Source organism: Helianthus annuus, chromosome 12 (genome assembly GCF_002127325.2).
Source record: "Helianthus annuus cultivar XRQ/B chromosome 12, HanXRQr2.0-SUNRISE, whole genome shotgun sequence".
Lineage (NCBI taxonomy): Eukaryota > Viridiplantae > Streptophyta > Magnoliopsida > Asterales > Asteraceae > Helianthus > Helianthus annuus.
This window is the reverse complement of record NC_035444.2, coordinates 106969258-106992496: the sequence shown is the minus strand read 5'-3', so window position 1 is coordinate 106992496 and position 23239 is coordinate 106969258. Positions and strand designations below refer to the sequence as shown.

General features: G+C 38.7%; 2 protein-coding genes across 2 annotated transcripts; both read right to left on the bottom strand.

Moving 5' to 3' along the window:
- Positions 1-3592: 3592 nt before the first annotated feature.
- LOC110925355 lies at positions 3593-6304 on the bottom strand. The gene has a single exon (XM_022169310.1). The coding sequence runs from the start codon at positions 6302-6304 to the stop codon at positions 3593-3595; it is 2712 nt and encodes a 903-aa protein (XP_022025002.1).
- A 12571-nt stretch (positions 6305-18875) lies between these two features.
- On the bottom strand, positions 18876-20151 carry LOC110925354. The gene is made up of 3 exons (XM_022169309.1): positions 20011-20151; positions 19539-19776; positions 18876-19435 (listed from the first exon to the last, which is right to left on the bottom strand). The coding sequence occupies exons 1-3, from the start codon at positions 20149-20151 to the stop codon at positions 18876-18878; spliced, it is 939 nt and encodes a 312-aa protein (XP_022025001.1).
- Between the last annotated feature and the right edge of the window lie 3088 nt (positions 20152-23239).

Genomic DNA, 23239 nt, shown 5'->3' with positions numbered 1-23239 from the left:
TATGAAATTAAGCTTAACGGTACTAGTAACTTGTCTGATAAGCTGATATGATTCCCTGACACGCTCACCAAAAATATGTTTGTAAATAGTTTAATTTCTTTACATTCTGCAATTTAAGTTTCTGCATTTCATTTCCTAGTTTAGAAACTTTATTAAAATCCAAAAAGATTTTATTTCTGCTTTATTTTTTCCGAGGGAGAGTTGATCGTTGGATTCTCGAAGATTGAAGCAGATGCAGGAAAAGTTCTGGACTGGAGAATGAGGAGAGCTTATCTTAATGAAGATTAAGTTGTTGAAAAAGTCAAAACTAGTTCATTAACTTGATGCTTGTTATTTTCAGGAAAATTTTTGAGAAAGTAATCAAAAATCAGTTTGTTTGTCAAAAGATCAACCAAGGTCATTAAATTGGACTTTGTAGATTAATTGAGTAATCAGGGTCATTAACTTGGACCTGAATACTTGAGTGGATTTCTAAACTGATAGAGTTTGTGATTTATTGTTAAAGTCAATAGATTGTAATGTTATTGGTTGAGTAACAGGTTGTGGATTTCATTATCCCCATGGCTCAAAAAGTCAAAGTTTGAACCAAACAAAGATCCTAGATCCCAGCATACCGAGAGGGGGAGTCTAGAGTTCTGGATCAACAGTCAAAGGGGAGATTGAAGATAGAGACAGGAAGAGATCCTGAACCTATGAAGATAGAGCTTTTACAATGAGAAGACAGAGGTGGAGAAGAGACCAAGACTGAAGATTCGACGCCGAAGACTTCGTCAACATCCAAGGGGGAGTCTGTTGGTGCACTGAATGTCTGTTTACTGCGTCTTAATCGAGTCTTAGGTCTAGATAGGTTAGATTGGAGCTCGGAAATCAAGAATGGATTTTAGATTGTAATTTCGCTCCAAATGACATGTATGTCATTAGAAGCGAAATCAGGTATCATTGTAATTTCGCTCCTAGAGAACTAAGTGATTCCGCTCCTAGATGTAAATGAGTGATTTCGCTCCTAGTGTTTCTAGGTGATCCCGCTCCAAAGCTAAGCTGGTGATTCCGCTCGTAAGATCACATGGTGATTTCGCTCGAACTGTTTGGAGCGAAATCAACAACAGTATAAATACCTGAAGTGTGATCTCATTCAAAAAAAAAAACTTTTGGAGCGGAATTAGAGTCGAGGTGCTGCCAGATTTTTGTCAAAATTCTTGTAAACGACTCAGAAAACGTTAATAGAAAAGGAAATTAAGAGGATAAAGTTGTGTGACTTCATTTACTTTGATTTCGCCTCTGTATATGAAGATGAACTGCCTTATACTGACTGTTTAGGGTCACAACACGGTCCAACATATATGCCATATGTAAATTACCAAAATACCCTTTTCATACATAATTGGTAATTAAGCATATGTAACCTAAATTTTTGTCACATAACTGATCATGTAACATATTTAAACATGTTTTGGCATATAATACTTGTCATAGGACTAGTTAGACGTCTTGTACGCGCTTTGCGCGCAGGACGCGTTAAAGTAGCGTAAGCTACCTTAATGGGCCGCAATGGGTCGAAAGCACTTAGGTTAGGTTTCTTTTAGGATGTAAGCTTTGTTAAACCATATCACATGAGTTCCAACACTCATTTGGTTTACGAGACTTCATTCTATCCGATCGTCCGATTTAGGCGTCTATTGTTTGACTAGTGGTTCGATTACTAGGTGCTACTTGATTCCTTTGGTTTGCTTGAGGTTGTTTAAAGTTCTATTGATTGAGGATACTTTGCACTACATGTGAGTACATAGTTCCCCTATTTTAATGTTTTCAATTGTTTTGGGGTGATTCATATGTACGGAATGGTTTCAAAGTTTAAACGATGGTTTTTCAAAAACAACTAAGATGGTTTATACAAAACTAATAACTATTTCAATAAAGTGAACAAACTTGTTGGTTGTAGTTACATAACAAATGAAATTCGTTAGCATTGATCAAGCCGACCAGTATTAGGTTATGGTACCAAAGGATCTGACAAATCCCGTTATTTTACTGCACCCATGGTTATGTGTGGGGGTTGTGGGTAATGACTGAATCTGATGTTTGTTAATTTACCCTTTGGTGGTTTGTTAACGCGACAAGCGAGACGCGAGGAGGTCGAGTCACAAAGGTTTGAATGTTATTAGCGAGACAACCATATATAGTTTTCACAATAAAAACGAGGATGATTGAAACGAGTTAACGATTTGGAAATGATTTGAAAACGATTTGAAAAAGTTAAACAAGTTGGGTAAACGATTGGTTTTTGGTTAGTGTTTAGATAACGGGGCGGGTGTAATGTGATGAAAGCATGGTGGATACGCCGCCGGTACTTCCTATATATAAGTGTTTTCATCATATTACATACCGTGGCGTTATTTAGTTCACTTGGGTAAACGATTTTGAAACGATGTCACACAAACGATGTTTTCTAAAGGATATAAACCATACGAGTTTTTAACGAGTTTTTACAAGATATTTTACGAGTTGGTTTTCTAAAAACAAATGCTTTTGGGGTTAAGAATCATGGCTACGAGGTTTTATAAACTATAACCATCTTGTTTGGAGTTGGTTAATTATGTTGCAATACATTTTTCAAAACAAGGTTTGTATTTTGACTCTTGTAGTCCAATTAAGTACTGCAATATGTAAACGAAGCCATGATTCCGATACTCTTATAAAACCTATGTACTCGCCAGCATTTCTTTGCTGACTTTGTTTTTTTCATATGTTTCAGGTGATGTTGCTTGATTGATTCTAGGATGCATGCGTCACGTAGGATCTGGACAAGGCCTTAGTGACATAATAACAAGTGATAGACGATATGTAGTTTATTTGTGATGTGTTAAGACAATGTAATGTTTAATTTTATTCAATAAAACGAAACTTTTTGTATCCATGGTTGTGAAACAATAGCTTCTGTTACAACACTCCCCGACGTTTCCGCCACGGTTTGTTGTCCTACGTGGTCGGGGTGTGACATCATATATATATATATATATATATATATATATATATATATATATATATATATATATATATATATATATATATATATATATATATATATATATATATATATATATATATATATATATATATACTAGTCACTTACCCGCGCGATGCGGCGGGAGTGGCAATTTACAATAGTATAATTGTTTACCGTTAGTTTATCCGTCGTCTCATGAAATATTGTATAGTACTTAAGTTAGTTTTCTTATTCGTGATACAATGGCACTGGTTTTTCTGTTAGTTTATCGATTACTTGGTGATCTTCTACAAGAATAGTACAAAACAAGGAAGTAGATGTAATTAAAAACAAGAAGAGTTCAAAACAGTCAAGTAGCTGGACAAAACAATAAAAACACCATGCGGGGAGTCTCTTGTATCTCTTCCTGTTTTACCAATACATCCGTTCGTTTATGACTTTCTTGTACCTTCTCCTCTACTGTACCAGATTTCGACACATAAAAAAATGTTAGACGCCTACAGGTGGTTTAAAATAGTAATTAAAAGGTAATTTCTGGAAGCAAATAAGGCACAAAATCTACTTACCTTCTTTTTTATTCGGATGCGATTAATTAATCACGCAACACTTCCTGGTAGACAACATTTGATGTGTAAACTCCGCTTTGTTTGAATTCTTTGGCGAGACCTTCGTACTTTGTCTTGAAATCCCTCTTGATAACGCGACATAAAGTTGTCCATGTGAAAATACAGAATCCGGAAGATAAATACCAACGTTCGGAATTGTTTGACCTTGAGCTTTATTAATCGTCATGGAAAAGCTAAGTCGAATTGGAAATTGTTTTCTTTTCAGCTTGAATGGGAACATGTCATCTTCAGAAAGGGTTAGAGGGATTCTTGGCAAAAAAACTCTTTTTCCGGCATGTTGACCGACTGCAATTTCCGCATCAATAACATTTCGCATGAAACCCTTACATATCAATCGCGTGCCATTACACAGGCCATGTGATGGATCGATATTACGTAACAATATTATTGGGCATCCAATTTTTAAACGAAGCTTATGAGGCGGCAAACCACTAACATTTAGCGAGTTTAAGAACTCGACCGGATAGAAGTTGCGCTGATCGTCTTCAGCTTCATCAAAACTGTAATAAACTTTTTCCTCCCCTTGAAAAATTTCAATCATTTGATTATTAATCTCGTCAACACTGTCATTTTTAGTGGACAATATTGCTCTAGAGATTATATAATCTGAAGAATATACATTATCTTCACTTGATAGAAAGATGGCATGGATCAATTCTTTTATAGCGTTTTCTCTGTTGTTGCACTGAATTGTCATGTCATCGGGTATGCGGATATAGTTTCCTTCGATTGGTTCTTCAGTTCCATCGCCGACTCTTAAAAGAAATTTAGAAAACCATGGATCTTTTAGCGCTCTCATATTTATGGTCAACCGCATCTTCTTAGTCAAAGACCAAAGAGGTGACATTCGTACGCTGGAGTCTACAATCTGTGCTCGAGTGCCACGTTTAATAACCGGCAACACTTGTCTGAAGTCACCTCCCATAACCATTATCTTTCCACCAAATGGGAGACTAACACCTATAATGTCTTGGAATGTACGATCGACTGCCTCTATCGCCTGTCGTTTAGCCATCGACGCTTCATCCCATATGATTATTTTGGCAGACCGAATCAGTTTAGCAGCCCCACTCTGTTTATTGATATTGCACATTGAATTATTTTCAAGATTAAGAGGAATCTTGAATCTCGAGTGAGCCGTTCTACCTCCTGGCATATTATTAGCCGCTGCACCTGATGAAGCTGTTGCGAGAGCAATAAGACCACGTGACCGAATTTCAGTAAGCAAGGCAATGTACAAAAATGTTTTTCCAGTTCCACCTGGACCATCAATAAAGAACACGCCTGGAAGATCATTATCAACATGCATCATGATCTCATCAAACACGTTTTTTTGGTCCGGATTAAGTGAATCTTTGGCACTCAAGTGTTCAGGTTCCAAAACAATCCCATACTCTTCTTGTAACTCACGATAACATGCATCTTGTAAGTTAACATCGTCTGTTATCTTAGGAAGGTCGAACTCATTGAAATTTTTACCCATGGATTGTACCAAGACACTAATTTCGGTAAGAACCATATTTTGAACTCGTTCTATACTTTGACAGTGTAACCGATGATCTTCAGACAGTGAATCAAAGTGGTCATTCCATAACTTTCGAATATCTCCAGGTTGGCAAAAAATCATTATGGTCGCAAATAACCTTCTAAGAGCATTGGGAAACTGAAACGTAGAGGCTTCTTCGAGACATTGTGATAGATATTCATCGTCTTCTATTAAGCCTAACTCAGGAGCTGCTTTCCGAAATGTCGCACACTGTTGACCATTAACTGTGCAAAGATGTTCAAAAGAAGTAGGCCCTCTGACATTTGACAAAAGTAGGCGTAAGTAGTACCTTTCTCCTTCGGCTGGATTAGCGGAAACGATACGACCTCTTTGTTTTTTACCGAAGCGACGAATCCAACGGCGTGTGCTTCCATTCCACGTAAAGTGTTTTGGAAAATCTTTATACAAATGTACCCTTGCTGTTTCATCGTTTCTATTGATCTCAAAAAATGTTGTTAGCATGGTTCTCTTATCCCTTTCCCTATCAACAATATTAGGCATCAAGTCATCATCTCTAAATCTAACCATCTGATTATTTGGGAGATGAAGTTGTAAGGCTAGAACAGCAGGAAAGATTTGAGAAAGAGAGAAGGAAAAAATGCGCCACATAGCCTCTGGGGGCGATATGTAGCGTGCATCTTGAAATCTTTTTATCTCATTAATAACAACCCCTGGCTCACTTTGATCGACTTGAATAACCTGTTTGTCATGTCCTTTATAAACATATTTGAAAAGATATTTCACAGATTTTATACTTGAGCAAACTTCAACATTCATGTGGCAGTTAAACATCATCAAAAGCCTTGGGTTATATGGGACCACCCATCTATTATCAAGTGTTTGTCCTCGTAGGTCCACTTCTATCCCGGTGTCTCTCCTTCGAAACAACGGATACGAATCTTCTCCTTGTGTCGTCTGTTCGTTAAATTGTCTAGGATAGTGAAAACGACAAATTTTAGGATCACCCTGCATACAAGGACTGCTTGATCGTAAATTGCCGCAAGGACCGTGAATCATGTGCTTGACAACCATCTCATGCAATCTGGGATGTGTTAGTTTGTTAGGAATTTCAGCACACACAACCTTATCATAATGGTCCGCGTTATTGATCTTGTGTTGCGGGTACATGATTAGGAGAAAATGTGCATGCGGCAAACCCCTCTTTTGAAATTCAATGACATAGATGTGACATCTGTGCTTGTGATATCATTTTACAAACTCTGAACAATACAATATTAATAAAACAGTGTGTTTTGATCCCAATGTTTCTCATTTATGTTTGGTTTTGTGCCCATGTTGATTTTTGATCGATTTTGAACTCTATATCGTTTTCTGGAAAGTTATACGCAAACTGATGCGTAAACACGATCAGTTTAACGCGACAAACACTCCGGAACATCATCATAAACTTAACATACCTTAAATAACCTTTACATAACTTAGAAATAAGTTTTAAAGGCTTTGGTATGGCAAAAACAAGTTTATTCGCTCTCAAGGACTATTTGCGTCAACTTGCGAAAGTCTGCCGTTTCGTAAGGCAACGTACAGTCCGGAACTTGATCATAAGTTAAACATACCATAAATAACCTAAACATGGCGTAGAAATAAGCTTTGATAGGTTCGGTGTGCGAAAACATGCTTATATGATCTTACAGGGACTAAAAGTGTCAAAAACGGCGTAAGTTTGCATTTTCACGCGTATCTTACGTTCTGGACACATCTGGACATCCAAAATTTTTGTACACACTAAAATATTTTTATTTTAGTGATCGCCATGCAAAAATTCCATTCGTCGCTTAATTTGGATCGGTTTTGCGTTCGTTACGACTTCCGTCGTAATTAACCGAACAACGCAATTTTACGATCAAACGAACTGACATCCGAGATGTTTTTGAGCATATTTTAAGTCCCCTATACTTTAACTTCATTTTAGAGCCTTGAAATGAGGATAACGGGGTTTAAACGCATCGAAAAAGGCTTTAAACACGTGCAGGGACCATTTCTGCCATTTTTTGAAACTTTGCTGAACCTGATACATGGTAGCGTAGCGCGAGCACCTACTGCCTATGCCGTCGCGCTACGCGAGCATCACATCTGGGCAGAAAGTGTATTTTCAGCAACAGTTTGTAAATTCAGGGGCCAATCTTGCAATTTCTTTGTGTGGTAACCAAGTTACCACCTCTCCAAGGCTTTGCACCTGCTCCTAACAAATGTATGGTTGTGATTTCATGCTTAATGACTAAGAAAAACACTTGGAGTGATCTTGTTCTTCATGTCCAACTATAAATACCATGCTCCATCAACTCATTTCTTTGCTCATTCACTCATTCCTCTCTTCACATCTGCTTTGGAGCTCTCTCTCAAGCATTTGGGACTTTGTCTTCTTGTAGAAAAGATAGCAAGGACCTTAAGTGAGCTTCTTTCATTCTTTTTATTTCCTTTTTCCATATGTAGTGCAGAAAGTCAAATGTTTGGCCAACAGTTTGACTTTCGGTTTTGACCATCAATTGGTCAAGTCAAAGTTCAATTGAACTTTGAAACGTGATTGTAATCACGATAGTTATAATCCTTCGTGATTATAACCGCTGATTACCACGTTAGCTAGTTGTAGTGTCGAGTCAAAGTTTCGGTCAAAATGCGTTTTAGCACGCATTTTGCAACGGGACTACTTTAGGGTATCAAAACACTTTGTTTTGATACCAAATCAGTAGGTTAGACATGTTTTGACATGTCTAACTCGACACTATTAGTTTGTGCTTGTTTAGGGTCGCAAGGTAAGCGGTCTAAACAACCGCTTATACTTCCGAACCCGACCCGTTTGGTCGATCTTTAGGATCCCACCAAGCTTAGTTAGTGATCATAGATGCATAGGTAATAACCACTGAGGTTATACCTTATGATCACATAGGAATGGTTAGTCATATGCTAGTTCGCTTGTATGCCCATAGGAAATGACCAAAATGCCCTTTTGAAGCTAAAATCTGTATTTTGACTATGTGAACATATTTTTGACATATAATCTGATTTAGAAACATGTTTAGGCATAATTGGGCATGTAAGACTTGGCATAGCACATAGTTAACCATCCGAATATAGTTTTATGCTAACGACGCCTTATAGTAGCTTATGTTACCATAATGTGTCGAAACGGGTCAAAAGCACTTAGGTAGGCCTTCCAATCAGAATGTAGGGCCTATTAAATCATACCATATGAGTTCAATTACTCATTTGAATTATAGAACCTCATTCTATCCTATCTCCCGATTTAGGAGCCGATTATTAACATAGTTACCTATACTAGGTGCCGGTTGATTCCGTAACCCTTGGAGCTTAAATTGGTCTTATTCTCAAGACTAATTAGCAATCCCAAGTGAGTACATAGTTCCCCTCTTTTACCGTTTTCAAATATTTTGGGGTGATACACATGTACATACATGTTACTTTTGTGCATTTCATGCTTTTATGACATAAACATGCTAGTATCACCTAGTACATATATAGTACATGTTTTCCATTGTGTTTTGCTATGTATGTCAAGCATGCTAGCACATTGATTTGTTACACATTTGTTGCATATGTTTACTTAGCATATGTAACACATTGTTTTACATGACGCTTCTGCTAGGTATGTTTACTGAGCATGCTAGCACATTGTTTTTACATGAACATTTCTACTAGGCATGTTTACTTAGCATTCCTAGTACATGGTTTTCACATGCTACATTGGTTATGACATTTGGTATGTTCAATCGGGACAATAATACATTCATTAACATTAGCTACGCCGCTCGGACTTATGTAATGGTACCATAGGAATTGACAACTCCCGTTTCCGACTTCCTGGGTTTGTTTGGAAGTTGGGGATGACAGAATCCGACTACATAATTTAGATAAACCTTTAATTCGTTTAAGGGTTTGTCGCCACAGTCGCAAGGCTTGAATGTATGCGATTAACATTACTGCATAAATGTTTGTAATCATAAAGCATTGTTTTTCTGCAAAGCATAACATTTGATTTAAACTTAGGTTTATTCAAAAACATGTTTTGTACATTTTCTATGGGGTTGAGTAACTTCTAGTTATTCACCATACATGACATTTGTTTTCACATTAGACATCATTACATAGTTGAGTAGATGATTTCCTACTTGCTATGCATCTCATTGGTTTTACATGATACACATGACATTGTACATGGTTTACACATACACATATTGACATGGAACAAGACATTTTGGTTGGTTATTGATAAGTGACTTATGTAACGGGGCTATGTGTTATATGATAAAAGCATGGTGGATACGCCGCTGGTACTTCCTATATATAAGTGCTTTTATCGTATTATACATCGTTGCGTTATATAAACCACTTGGGCAACACATGAAACATTTCATACATAAACATGACATTGTTTTACAAATTACATATTTTATACAAATTCACTTTTACTTGGTTATTCATTTAACCATGCATTATCATTTCATCATCATTTGATTTTCATTGATTTTCACATGGTTTTACAAAGGAAAACATTTTACAAGGTTCATGACTACATTTTATTAAACTCTCCTTTCAAATACAAGTCATGAATCTGCATAAACAAAACCTATGTATCTCACAGGCATTTTTATGCTGACGTACCTATTTTTACATGTGTTTCAGGTGCTAATGCATGATGATGCTTGTGCTTCACTTAGGCGGACTCGGGCCTTAGTGACTTAAAAGACAGTTATTATGTTAGTTTAGTTTGAACTCAAAGACAATGTAACTTTAAATTTTAATAATACGTAACTTTATTTACCATGGTTGTTGAAACAATAATTCTGTCGCCACTCACCTCCCCGGCGTTTCCGCCGCGGTTTGTTGTTTTACGCGGCCGGGGTGTGACAGAAGAGTTGGTATCAGAGCCAATGGTTATAGGGAATTAGGTTATTAGCAATGCTTTGACCTAGACTATAACTTTCTAGGACCCTAACACAAGTTTACTTGTGTTTAGATTTTAAAACAATACCCGTCACCTATCCTTAGGTGATTACCAAAACTTGAACATAATATTCCAAAACGATTTTGAAATCAATCATCTATCCTTAGATGATTTCTTTTTGGCCTCGTGCCTTCCAATTTTTCAAAATCTCGTCAAAGTTTTGGGTCTAAATAATGTGAACACGTGCAAACTGGAAGAGTGAATGCCAGTACCCTGAGTTTTCTGTCTAAGGTTAGAGTGTTCATACAAATCCGCAGTATCGGACCAGTCACTCTTACCTGGGAACTCTTGGGGTGAGTGTTCACTTATAGGCGAGCATGTCTTCGCGATACATTATTATGACTCATTTATTTTGATTTGTCATTGTGTGTTGTTTGTTTGCTTTGTGGTAACAAACAAATGACCACCTTCCTTGCTTTTTGTCAATTTTATTGTTATCTCATTTTCATCACATCATCTCACTCGTTTTCTCTCATGTTTCCTCTTTTAGAATGCCTCCTCGACGTAACGTTCCCCAACCTGATGCCGAACTGGCAGCTATTATAGCACAACGGATGGCTGCTATGCTACCCGGTCTCATAACTCAAATAAACCAAGCCACCAATAACAATGTTAATGCACCTGCTCCGTGCAACTTTAAACAGTTTAAGTCGGCTAAACCGCTCAAGTTTAATGGTACTGAAGGAGCAACTGGTCTTCTCCAGTGGTTTGAGAGTCTTGAGAGCACGTTTCGCCATGTTCAGTGTCCGAACAACCGTAAGGTCGAGTTTGCTTCAAGTGTATTCCAGAAGAGGGCTCTTACCTGGTGGAATGGGGTAATGAGAGATAGAGGTGCTGATGTTGCTTTGGGTCAGACTTGGGAGGAACTCAGGACTCTCATGATGAGAGAATTTTGTCCTCGACATGAGCAGAGGGCACTCGAAGATGAGTTCAATGATCTGAAGCAAGTCAGTGGTGAACACCGGGCTTACACTGACAGATATGAGGAGTTAAGCTTGCTCTGTCCGACTATGGTCACGCCTTTGGATAAGGCTATTGAGAGGTACATAGACGGTTTGCCAGATCCTGTTCGGGATATTGTAACTGGCAGTCACCCTACTACCGTCCGACAGGCCATTGAGCTAGCTGCTACCCTTACTGAATCCCAAATCAAGAAGGGTAAACTCCACAGGAAAGGTGACAAGAAGCAGAAACAGTCTGATAGCGCCAAGGAGAGTAAGGGCAAGAAGGCTGCTGAGTCTTCAAAGAAATCTAGGAAGCGTAAGGCTTCCAAGAATTTCGCGGTCACTGCTCAGACTAACCAGGCTGCTACCAATCAGGCAGCACAGAATCAGGCTGCACAACCTGCTGCCAAGAGGCAGTATGCGGGAAATGCACATCTGTGCAACAGATGTAACAGCCACCACCAGCCACAGATGCAATGCCGTATCTGCACGAATTGTGGCAAGTCTGGTCATCTTGCAAACACCTGCCGCTTTGCTCCTAATCAGAATCAGGCAGCTCAAAATCCAGCAGTACAAAACCCAGCCCAGAATCCTGCACGACCTCACTTTCCGCCTGGTTCATGTTTCAACTGTGGGGATCTGACCCACTATAGGAACAATTGCCCGAGGTTGGCAAATGCAAATCAGGCACCAGCTCGTGGTAGAGCTTTTAATCTGAATGCAAATGAGGCGCGTGCGGATAACGAAGTGGTGAACGGTACGTTCCTTGTTAACAACCATCCTGCTTCTGTTCTATTTGATTCGGGTGCCGATAAGAGTTTTGTGTCCTTAGCATTTGAGCCTTTACTTGCGATGACTAGAACAAAACTAGGAAAGCCCTTGACAGCAGAAGTAGCTAGTGGTGAACCTGTTGTCCTCGACTCTGTTCTTCGAAATTGCCAGTTGAATCTCAATGACCATCTTTTCCCTATCGACCTCACACCGATGCAACTCGGGAGCTTCGACATTATAGTTGGAATGGATTGGTTATCCAAGTACCATGCTGAGGTAGTATGTTTTGAGAAGTTGGTTCGTATACCACTTTCGACTGATGAGATCTTAGAAGTTCATGGGGAGAAACCCGTTAAACTCATGTCATGTACCCAAGCCCGCAAATATCTACGCAAGAAATATGTTGCTTTCTTAGCACATGTCGTAGAGGATAAAGGCAAGGGTAAGACAATCCAAGATATCCCTGTTGTTCGGGATTATCCAGAGGTATTTCCTGAAGAATTACCTGGTTTACCCCCTGTGCGCCAAGTTGAGTTCCGCATTGATCTTGTACCTGGTGCAAATCCCATTGCTAAGTCACCTTATCGTCTTGCACCGTCTGAGATGCAAGAGTTGTCTAAGCAGCTTCAGGAGCTTTCTGACAAAGGATTCATCCGTCCAAGCTTTTCCCCTTGGGGCGCTCCTGTCCTATTCGTGAAAAAGAAAGATGGATCTTTTAGGATGTGTATTGATTATCGTGAGCTGAACAAGCTTACCATCAAGAATCGATATCCCCTACCTCGCATTGATGATCTCTTTGATCAGCTTCAGGGTGCTACTTGCTTTTCAAAGATTGATCTACGTTCTGGGTATCATCAACTTCGAGTTCTCGAAGAAGATATTCCCAAGACAGCTTTTCGTACCAGATATGGTCATTATGAGTTTACTGTTATGCCTTTCGGTTTAACAAATGCTCCTGCTGTTTTCATGGACTTGATGAATAGGGTTTGTAAACCTTATTTGGATAAGTTCATCATCGTCTTTATTGATGATATTTTGATCTATTCTAAGACTCATGCGGATCACGAGCAACATCTTCGTCTTACAATGGAGCTCCTAAAGAAAGAACAGCTTTTCGCCAAATTCTCCAAGTGCGAATTCTGGCTTAAGGAAGTTCAATTTTTGGGGCACATCGTCAACGAACAAGGTATACATGTAGATCCCGCCAAAATCAGTGCGATTAAGGACTGGGATACTCCTACTACTCCTACCGAGGTTCGTTCATTTCTTGGTCTAGCGGGTTACTACCGCCGTTTCATAGAAAACTTCTCCAAGATTGCGGTTCCTCTCACTGCTTTAACTCAGAAAGGCAAACCTTTTGAGTGGGGATCCAAACAGGAAGAAGCTTTCCAGACCTTGAAACAGAAGCTTTGTGATGCACCTATTCTATCTTTGCCCGAGGGTAACGACGATTTTGTCGTGTACTGTGATGCATCCAACTTAGGCCTAGGCTGTGTTCTTATGCAAAGAAACAAAGTTATAGCCTATGCATCAAGACAGCTGAAAGTGCACGAGAAAAACTACACAACTCATGATCTTGAGTTAGGTGCAGTAGTCTTTGCTCTCAAAATCTGGAGACACTACCTTTATGGTACAAAGTGTGTAGTGTTTACTGACCACAAGAGTCTCCAACATATCTTCAATCAGAAAGAACTAAACATGAGGCAACGACGTTGGGTTGAACTCCTAAATGACTACGATTGCGAAATTCGCTACCATCCTGGTAAGGCGAATGTCGTGGCTGATGCATTAAGTCGTAAGGAACGTGTCAAGCTTCACTGTGTTCAGGTTCGATCCGACCTTCAATCTCGCATAATTCAGGCTCAACATACTTGTGTTATACAAGACTTGATGGGTAAAGAGTTACCATGTCATACTAATCCTGAGCTTGAACTAAGAGATTTTGGGATTTTCTATTACACGGGCCGTTTGTGGGTCCCAAGCATAGACAATCTTCGCACTTTGCTTATGGATGAAGCTCACAAGTCTCGTTATTCTATTCATCCTGGTGCAGACAAAATGTATAAGGATCTTCGAACCCAGTACTGGTGGCCGGGTATGAAGAAAGACATCGCCTTATATGTTTCAAAATGCCTTACTTGTCTTAAGGTTAAGGCAGAACATCAACATCCCTTTGGATTATTGGAGCAACCAGAGATTCCGGTTTGGAAATGGGAAAACATTTCTATGGATCTCATTACCAAGTTACCGCGCACTAAGAAGGGTCACGACGCCATTTGGGTTGTTGTTGATCGTCTTACAAAGTCAGCACACTTCTTGCCAATCCGTGAGAGTCTATCTGCTGACGATCTTGCCAAGATATATGTTGATGAGATTGTATCTCGACATGGTGTTCCTTTGAACATTATATCAGACAGAGATGCTCGATTCTCGTCTCACTTTTGGAGAACCATGCAATCTGCCATGGGTACTCAACTTCATTTAAGCTCAGCGTACCATCCGCAGACAGATGGTCAATCTGAGAGAACAATCCAGACACTGGAGGATATGCTTAGAGCGTGTGTGATTGACTTTGGTGGTAGTTGGGATTCGCATCTACCTTTGATCGAATTCTCTTACAACAACAGTTATCACTCTAGCATCAATATGGCTCCTTTTGAAGCTTTATACGGTCGAAAATGTCGTTCACCGGTCTGCTGGAATGAGATAGGTGAAGCTCAGCTTACTGGACCTGAACTCATTCTAGAGACTACAGATAAGGTCAAGAAGATTCATGAAAACCTTCAGACAGCTAGAAGCCGTCAGAAGTGTTACGCGGATCGACGACGCAAGCCCTTGGAATTCCAAGTTGGTGATCACGTCCTACTCAAGGTATCCCCTTGGAAAGGTGTGATTAGATTTGGGAAGAAAGGAAAACTTGCACCTCGCTATGTTGGACAATTCAAGATCGTTGAAAGAGTCGGAAAAGTAGCCTACAGGCTTGAGCTACCTCCTGAACTTGGAAATGTTCATCCAACATTCCACGTGTCCAATCTCAGAAAGTGTTTAGCTGATGAGAACCTCCACATACCACTTGATGAAATTCGTGTTGATAATACAATGCACTTCGTTGAGAAACCTGTGGAGATAGTGGACCGTTCGTTTAAACAGTTGAAAGACAAGCGGATTAAATTGGTCAAAGTTCGCTGGGAATCTAAACGTGGCACAGAGTTTACTTGGGAACGTGAAGATCAGATGAAAGCGAAATATCCGCATCTATTCTCACAAGTTTCCTCTAAATAAATTTCGGGACGAAATTTCCTGAAGTAGGGGAGACTGTGACATCTGTGCTTGTGATATCATTTTACAAACTCTGAACAATACAATATTAATAAAACAGTGTGTTTTGATCCCAATGTTTCTCATTTATGTTTGGTTTTGTGCCCATGTTGATTTTTGATCGATTTTGAACTCTATATCGTTTTCTGGAAAGTTATACGCAAACTGATGCGTAAACACGATCAGTTTAACGCGACAAACACTCCGGAACATCATCATAAACTTAACATACCTTAAATAACCTTTACATAACTTAGAAATAAGTTTTAAAGGCTTTGGTATGGCAAAAACAAGTTTATTCGCTCTCAGGGACTATTTGCGTCAACTTGCGAAAGTCTGCCGTTTCGTAAGGCAACGTACAGTCCGGAACTTGATCATAAGTTAAACATACCATAAATAACCTAAACATGGCGTAGAAATAAGCTTTGATAGGTTCGGTGTGCGAAAACATGCTTATATGATCTTACAGGGACTAAAAGTGTCAAAAACGGCGTAAGTTTGCATTTTCACGCGTATCTTACGTTCTGGACACATCTGGACATCCAAAATTTTTGTACACACTAAAATATTTTTATTTTAGTGATCGCCATGCAAAAATTCCATTCGTCGCTTAATTTGGATCGGTTTTGCGTTCGTTACGACTTCCGTCGTAATTAACCGAACAACGCAATTTTACGATCAAACGAACCGACATCCGAGATGTTTTTGAGCATGTTTTAAGTCCCCTATACTTTAACTTCATTTTAGAGCCTTGAAATGAGGATAACGGGGTTTAAACGCATAGAAAAAGGCTTTAAACACGTGCAGGGACCATTTCTGCCATTTTTTGAAACTTTGCTGAACCTGATACATGGTAGCGTAGCGCGAGCACCTACTGCCTATGCCGTCGCGCTACGCGAGCATCACATCTGGGCAGAAAGTGTATTTTCAGCAACAGTTTGTAAATTCAGGGGCCAATCTTGCAATTTCTTTGTGTGGTAACCAAGTTACCACCTCTCCAAGGCTTTGCACCTGCTCCTAACAAATGTATGGTTATGATTTCATGCTTAATGACTAAGAAAAACACTTGGAGTGATCTTGTTCTTCATGTCCAACTATAAATACCATGCTCCATCAACTCATTTCTTTGCTCATTCACTCATTCCTCTCTTCACATCTGCTTTGGAGCTCTCTCTCAAGCATTTGGGACTTTGTCTTCTTGTAGAAAAGATAGCAAGGACCTTAAGTGAGCTTCTTTCATTCTTTTTATTTCCTTTTTCCATATGTAGTGCAGAAAGTCAAATGTTTGGCCAACAGTTTGACTTTCGGTTTTGACCATCAATTGGTCAAGTCAAAGTTCAATTGAACTTTGAAACGTGATTGTAATCACGATAGTTATAATCCTTCGTGATTATAACCGCTGATTACCACGTTAGCTAGTTGTAGTGTCGAGTCAAAGTTTCGGTCAAAATGCGTTTTAGCACGCATTTTGCAACGGGACTACTTTAGGGTATCAAAACACTTTGTTTTGATACCAAATCAGTAGGTTAGACATGTTTTGACATGTCTAACTCGACACTATTAGTTTGTGCTTGTTTAGGGTCGCAAGGTAAGCGGTCTAAACAACCGCTTATACTTCCGAACCCGACCCGTTTGGTCGATCTTTAGGATCCCACCAAGCTTAGCTAGTGATCATAGATGCATAGGTAATAACCACTGAGGTTATACCTTATGATCACATAGGAATGGTTAGTCATATGCTAGTTCGCTTGTATGCCCATAGGAAATGACCAAAATGCCCTTTTGAAGCTAAAATCCGTATTTTGACTATGTGAACATATTTTTGACATATAATCTGATTTAGAAACATGTTTAGGCATAATTGGGCATGTAAGACTTGGCATAGCACATAGTTAACCATCCGAACATAGTTTTACGCTAACGACGCCTTATAGTAGCTTATGTTACCATAATGTGTCGAAACGGGTCAAAAGCACTTAGGTAGGCCTTCCAATCAGAATGTAGGGCCTATTAAATCATACCATATGAGTTCAATTACTCATTTGATTTATAGAACCTCATTCTATCCTATCTCCCAATTTAGGAGCCGATTATTAACATAGTTACCTATACTAGGTGCCGGTTGATTCCGTAACCCTTGGAGCTTAAATTGGTCTTATTCTCAAGACTAATTAGCAATCCCAAGTGAGTACATAGTTCCCCTCTTTTACCGTTTTCAAATATTTTGGGGTGATACACATGTACATACATGTTACTTTTGTGCATTTCATGCTTTTATGACATAAACATGCTAGTATCACCTAGTACATATATAGTACATGTTTTCCATTGTGTTTTGCTATGTATGTCAAGCATGCTAGCACATTGATTTGTTACACATTTGTTGCATATGTTTACTTAGCATATGTAACACATTGTTTTACATGACGTTTCTGCTAGGTATGTTTACTGAGCATGCTAGCACATTGTTTTTACATGAACATTTCTACTAGGCATGTTTACTTAGCATTCCTAGTACATGGTTTTCACATGCTACATTGGTTATGACATTTGGTATGTTCAATCGGGACAATAATACATTCATTAACATTAGCTACGCCGCTCGGACTTATGTAATGGTACCATAGGAATTGACAACTCCCGTTTCCGACTTCCTGGGTTTGTTTGGAAGTTGGGGATGACAGAATCCGACTACATAATTTAGATAAACCTTTAATTCGTTTAAGGGTTTGTCGCCACAGTCGCAAGGCTTGAATGTATGCGATTAACATTACTGCATAAATGTTTGTAATCATAAAGCATTGTTTTTCTGCAAAGCATAACATTTGATTTAAACTTAGGTTTATTCAAAAACATGTTTTGTACATTTTCTATGGGGTTGAGTAACTTCTAGTTATTCACCATACATGACATTTGTTTTCACATTAGACATCATTACATAGTTGAGTAGATGATTTCCTACTTGCTATGCATCTCATTGGTTTTACATGATACACATGACATTGTACATGGTTTACACATACACATATTGACATGGAACAAGACATTTTGGTTGGTTATTGATAAGTGACTTATGTAACGGGGCTATGTGTTATATGATAAAAGCATGGTGGATACGCCGCTGGTACTTCCTATATATAAGTGCTTTTATCGTATTATACATCGTTGCGTTATATAAACCACTTGGGCAACACATGAAACATTTCATACATAAACATGACATTGTTTTACAAATTACATATTTTATACAAATTCACTTTTACTTGGTTATTCATTTAACCATGCATTATCATTTCATCATCATTTGATTTTCATTGATTTTCACATGGTTTTACAAAGGAAAACATTTTACAAGGTTCATGACTACATTTTATTAAACTCTCCTTTCAAATACAAGTCATGAATCTGCATAAACAAAACCTATGTATCTCACAGGCATTTTTATGCTGACGTACCTATTTTTACATGTGTTTCAGGTGCTAATGCATGATGATGCTTGTGCTTCACTTAGGCGGACTTGGGCCTTAGTGACTTAAAAGACAGTTATTATGTTAGTTTAGTTTGAACTCCAAGACAATGTAACTTTAAATTTTAATAATACGTAACTTTATTTACCATGGTTGTTGAAACAATAATTTTGTCGCCACTCACCTCCCCGGCGTTTCCGCCGCGGTTTGTTGTTTTACGCGGCCGGGGTGTGACAATAGACGTATGCCTTAACTTCCCCGAGGACATGTTTCTTGAAGAGTTGATCCTTAAGATCTTCTAATTTAGCCCGGAACACTCTTGAAACAAGGTTTGGACGATCTGTAGCAGTTTGACCAACATGTAAGTTATCACATATCTCAGGCCACTTAGGATTACATGTCATTGTAAGGAATACATCAGGCTTGCCGTCATCTTGAACTAACGTCATCGCGTCTAGAAACCGACGTCGCATGTCGCGAGGCCCCCCGATGAAAGATGCAGGCAACACAATTCTTTTCCCGACTCTGTTTGCATGAACCTCACCAGTATTGACGCAATCCACAATACCTTGGTACAATTCGGCCCGAATCTTAGCCTGGTTTCTCTCACAAAATTCTAAGCGTGACGTCTCAATTTTGATGTAAACATCAACCACAAACTGCTGTAGCAGCCTACCACCGAACAAAAGCAGATTATCGGTAGATCGAATCTGGAACTTGTAACAGTAGTACTCTCGCATAGCCATGGTTGTTCTACCACTTCGTGTGTTTGCCTCTGAACGATGAAGATGTATTAAAAACAAACAGTTAATAAAAATAAAACGCATTACGCTATTTTTATGATCTTCACTTAAAAAAGGATAACAAATTGTTGGTACCTTCCATTTCTCCTTCGATGTTGTCATTGTTGCGAACCTCATTGATTGATACTCCTTGACGTGGTATGTTACCATGCCAACCCGACTCACCATTAGGAAAAAATAGAGGATACGACAATGGATCGTAACAGCTGAAGTACGGCTGAATAGTTTGACTATATTCAGACCTACCGTACACAACAATACTTCGTTTATATGAAGTGATATTGTCATTACCTTCAACCCAAATACCAGCAACCTATATAATTGTGAACTATAAGTAAGTAAAATAAGCAATGCAATTAAATAATTGAAATTAATATAATATTATATATACCTCCGATGTCGTTGGTCGGTTGTACACCCTTTGGTCAAGTTCAACCGAAGTGGTGGTACGAACGCAACAATTTTTTGTCTCTAAAAAGAAAAGAAATTTAGTGGTGGAAAAACGCTTACTCGTATAACACAAAGTAAATTAAAATAATGTTCTTACGTGTTGATCAAGAAAAATAACCACAAATCTCTTTTCATCCACGTCATGCCAAATAAACTCCACCTTAACAAAGATTATATTATACCATGCTCTATCATTTGTTAATGATGAAAATTCTTCAACGGAAAAATGATCAGACATATCCTATTAAGTGTTTAATATTAGTTAACTAAAAAAATAAAAATTCCAGAAACTTAAATTTAAACTAAAACATGATTAAAATTAAACAACAACAAATTTAAATTTAAAGTAATACATAATTAAAACTTACATAATTAAGATTCAAACTAATTCGAGAAAAAAAAAACTACAGGAAATGTAAAAGTTGTTCTAAGGTTCCCAAACCATTTCTTCATCCAATGGTGGTTCGTAAACCGCCCCAGGGTCAGTTTCGTACCCTTCAGCCCAGCTCGGTAGTTCTTTTGTTTGACTGTGGTTTTCCACATAAGGGGGGTTTGAAGGTGGAGGATGCATAGGCAGTATAGGAGTATTTGCCACCGGACGATGATGCCCCTCCTCAATTTGTAGTCCACCAAATTGTAGTTGAGCGAATGTATAGTCATACGCCCAATTCAACTCTTCATCCGTCCAACCAAATGGATCATCGTGTTCAAGGTTTGTCACCGGATGAGGGTTTGCCACAGGAGGTGGGTTTGACACCGGAGGTGGGTTTGACACCGGAGGTGGGTTTGACACCGGAGGTGGGTTTTGTGACAACTCGAATTTCCAAGATTCTATTTTGCATTTATTGCACGTTCTTGTCTTGTTTAATTGATTAATTGCACAGTTAGTTGCTATGGAATTGTATACGTTTTGTTGCAATAAATCGTATTGTGTGTTTGTGCATGGTTGTTTGATTAATTGTGATAGACTTGTCAATTATGTGAAATTGGTGGTGAAACTGTGAAATGCTTGTAAGATGGTATGTTTGTGTAAAATATAATAATTCATGGTGTACAGAGTAATTAGTGAAAATTAAACCATACTTAACCCTAATCCTCTTTTCACTAATCACTTTTCACAAAAACCAAAGCACGTACATTCACCTTCTCTAGCAATCATCATCACCAAATCATTGGCAAGACATCACAAGTTTGATTCCTCTCTTCCTTTAGGATCAACACAAGGTAAATGATTATTGTCTATTGATTTCTTGATTGTTATCAATTCTTGATTCCTGATTATTGATTATGTGTTCATAGAAACCCTAATTCCTCATATAATGATCTGTGATTTTGATTAAATCCTGGATAATTGTGATGATGATGATGATTAGTTGTATACTTGGTTGATTATGCTTGTAATGATTGTTGTTTTTAAGCAATGGTGAAATTGTTAAGAGCCTGTTATCGATATGAAAGAAACTAGGGTTGCTTGAATAATAGAAAACGTAACTGATGTGATGCAAAGGTTGAACGATCGAATTATTTCTCTGAGTTATGTGAAGCCATGTAATTGTCTGAGTTTCATATAAATTATAGTCCGACCTTTATGAACCATATATCATGCCCGAGTTTATGTTATGATTAAGGATCCGATGTTTGTAGAGTTTGTTAATGAAGCACTATGTCCGATATTGTTAATGAAACACCAGGACCGAGTTTGTTAATAAGACCACTGGTCCGAGTTTCTTGGCCATAAGTGTAAGGTCCGAGTTTCTCACCCTACACCCCTTTATCCGAGTTTAATCCCCTTTTGGTCCGAGTTTCTTGTGCATTCTTGCTGGTCCGAGTTTTAAAGGACATAGGGTTGCCCGAGTTTGTGAAGGGAGCCCCCTTGTCCGACTTTCATGTTATAATCCCCCCCCCTACCCGAGTTTCAAAAGGGGTTACCCTAGTCCGACTTTGTGCATGTCAAGGAGGTCCGAGTTTTGGGTGGGAGCTCATGGTCCGATCTTTTGGAATGAAACAAGGTGCCCGACCTCTATGTGTGTTATATCTTGTCCGAGTTATTACATGATAACTTAGCCTGAGTTTTGTGTTAAATGCATAGACTGAACTGGTTAATTGATAAATGATCTGACGTTGTTGATGAACTATCTGAATTAGATTGATTTCATGATCCGGAATGCTTGTTGTGATGCATGTACTGAATTATGTTTAAACTTAAAAGAACTGTATGATTGTGTGAAGTTGAATACAACTGTATGATCCTGCATGCGTGAATAATCTATGTGATATCATCATGTACACGATTAACACACAAAACACTGTTGCTTGGATATCAAGGATTTGTAAACCCTAATTGAGCTTATATACTTATGTCAAGTATGTGCAATGTATCCTAGGTCGTGTGTAACGGACTTAGGCAATTGTTAAACCCTAGAGCATAGCATACCGAGCAAACCAAGGTGAGTTCACACCCTTACTAAGGCATGGGATTCCCAAGGGCTTGGGAATGGGATTGAAGGAATAAGATGGAACAGATACGTACTGACACTAATACTAGACTACCATACCACTGTCCTCGGTTGTGCAGGACACATACCTACGCTACTCACTGACCTCGGTTGTGCAGGACACATACTTACAATCTACGTAGACTTATACTTACTACTATCCTCGGTTGTGAAGGATACCTATACTTATTACTATCCTCGGATGTGAAGGATACTTATACTTACTACTATCCTCGGTTGTGAAGGATACCTATACTTATTACTATCCTCGGATGTGAAGGATACTTATACTTACTACTATCCTTGGTTGTGAAGGATACCTATACTTATTACTATCCTCGGATGTGAAGGATACTTATACTTATTACTATCCTCGGTTGTGAAGGATACTTATGGTTACGAGTAGTCTAGTGGTTATACAACATGGGAAGCCCCCACCAATAGAACGTACTATCAGCCCAGTAGAGCCACCTGTTACAAACGAACTTACTATTACGCATTTACTTTCTGTGAACTCGCTCAACTAGTTGTTGATCCTCTGTTACATGCCTTGCAGGTCGTTAGGTATATGGAGCTTGCACACGGAGGAGCTGGTCGTTGTGGGGCTTGGATCATGATTATCTTGTTAAACACTTTTGATATTTGATACTTATTTACGATGGGATTTCTAATAATACGCTTCCGCTAAACAATGATAACTTTCTTATGGTTTGGAACACCTTTCATATGGAATTGGTTTGGTTGAAATGACAATTACTTTTATTATATGTATTGTTCTGTATGATTGGTGGCTTGATCCTGGTCAGTCACGCTCCCAAGCGGTGATACTCC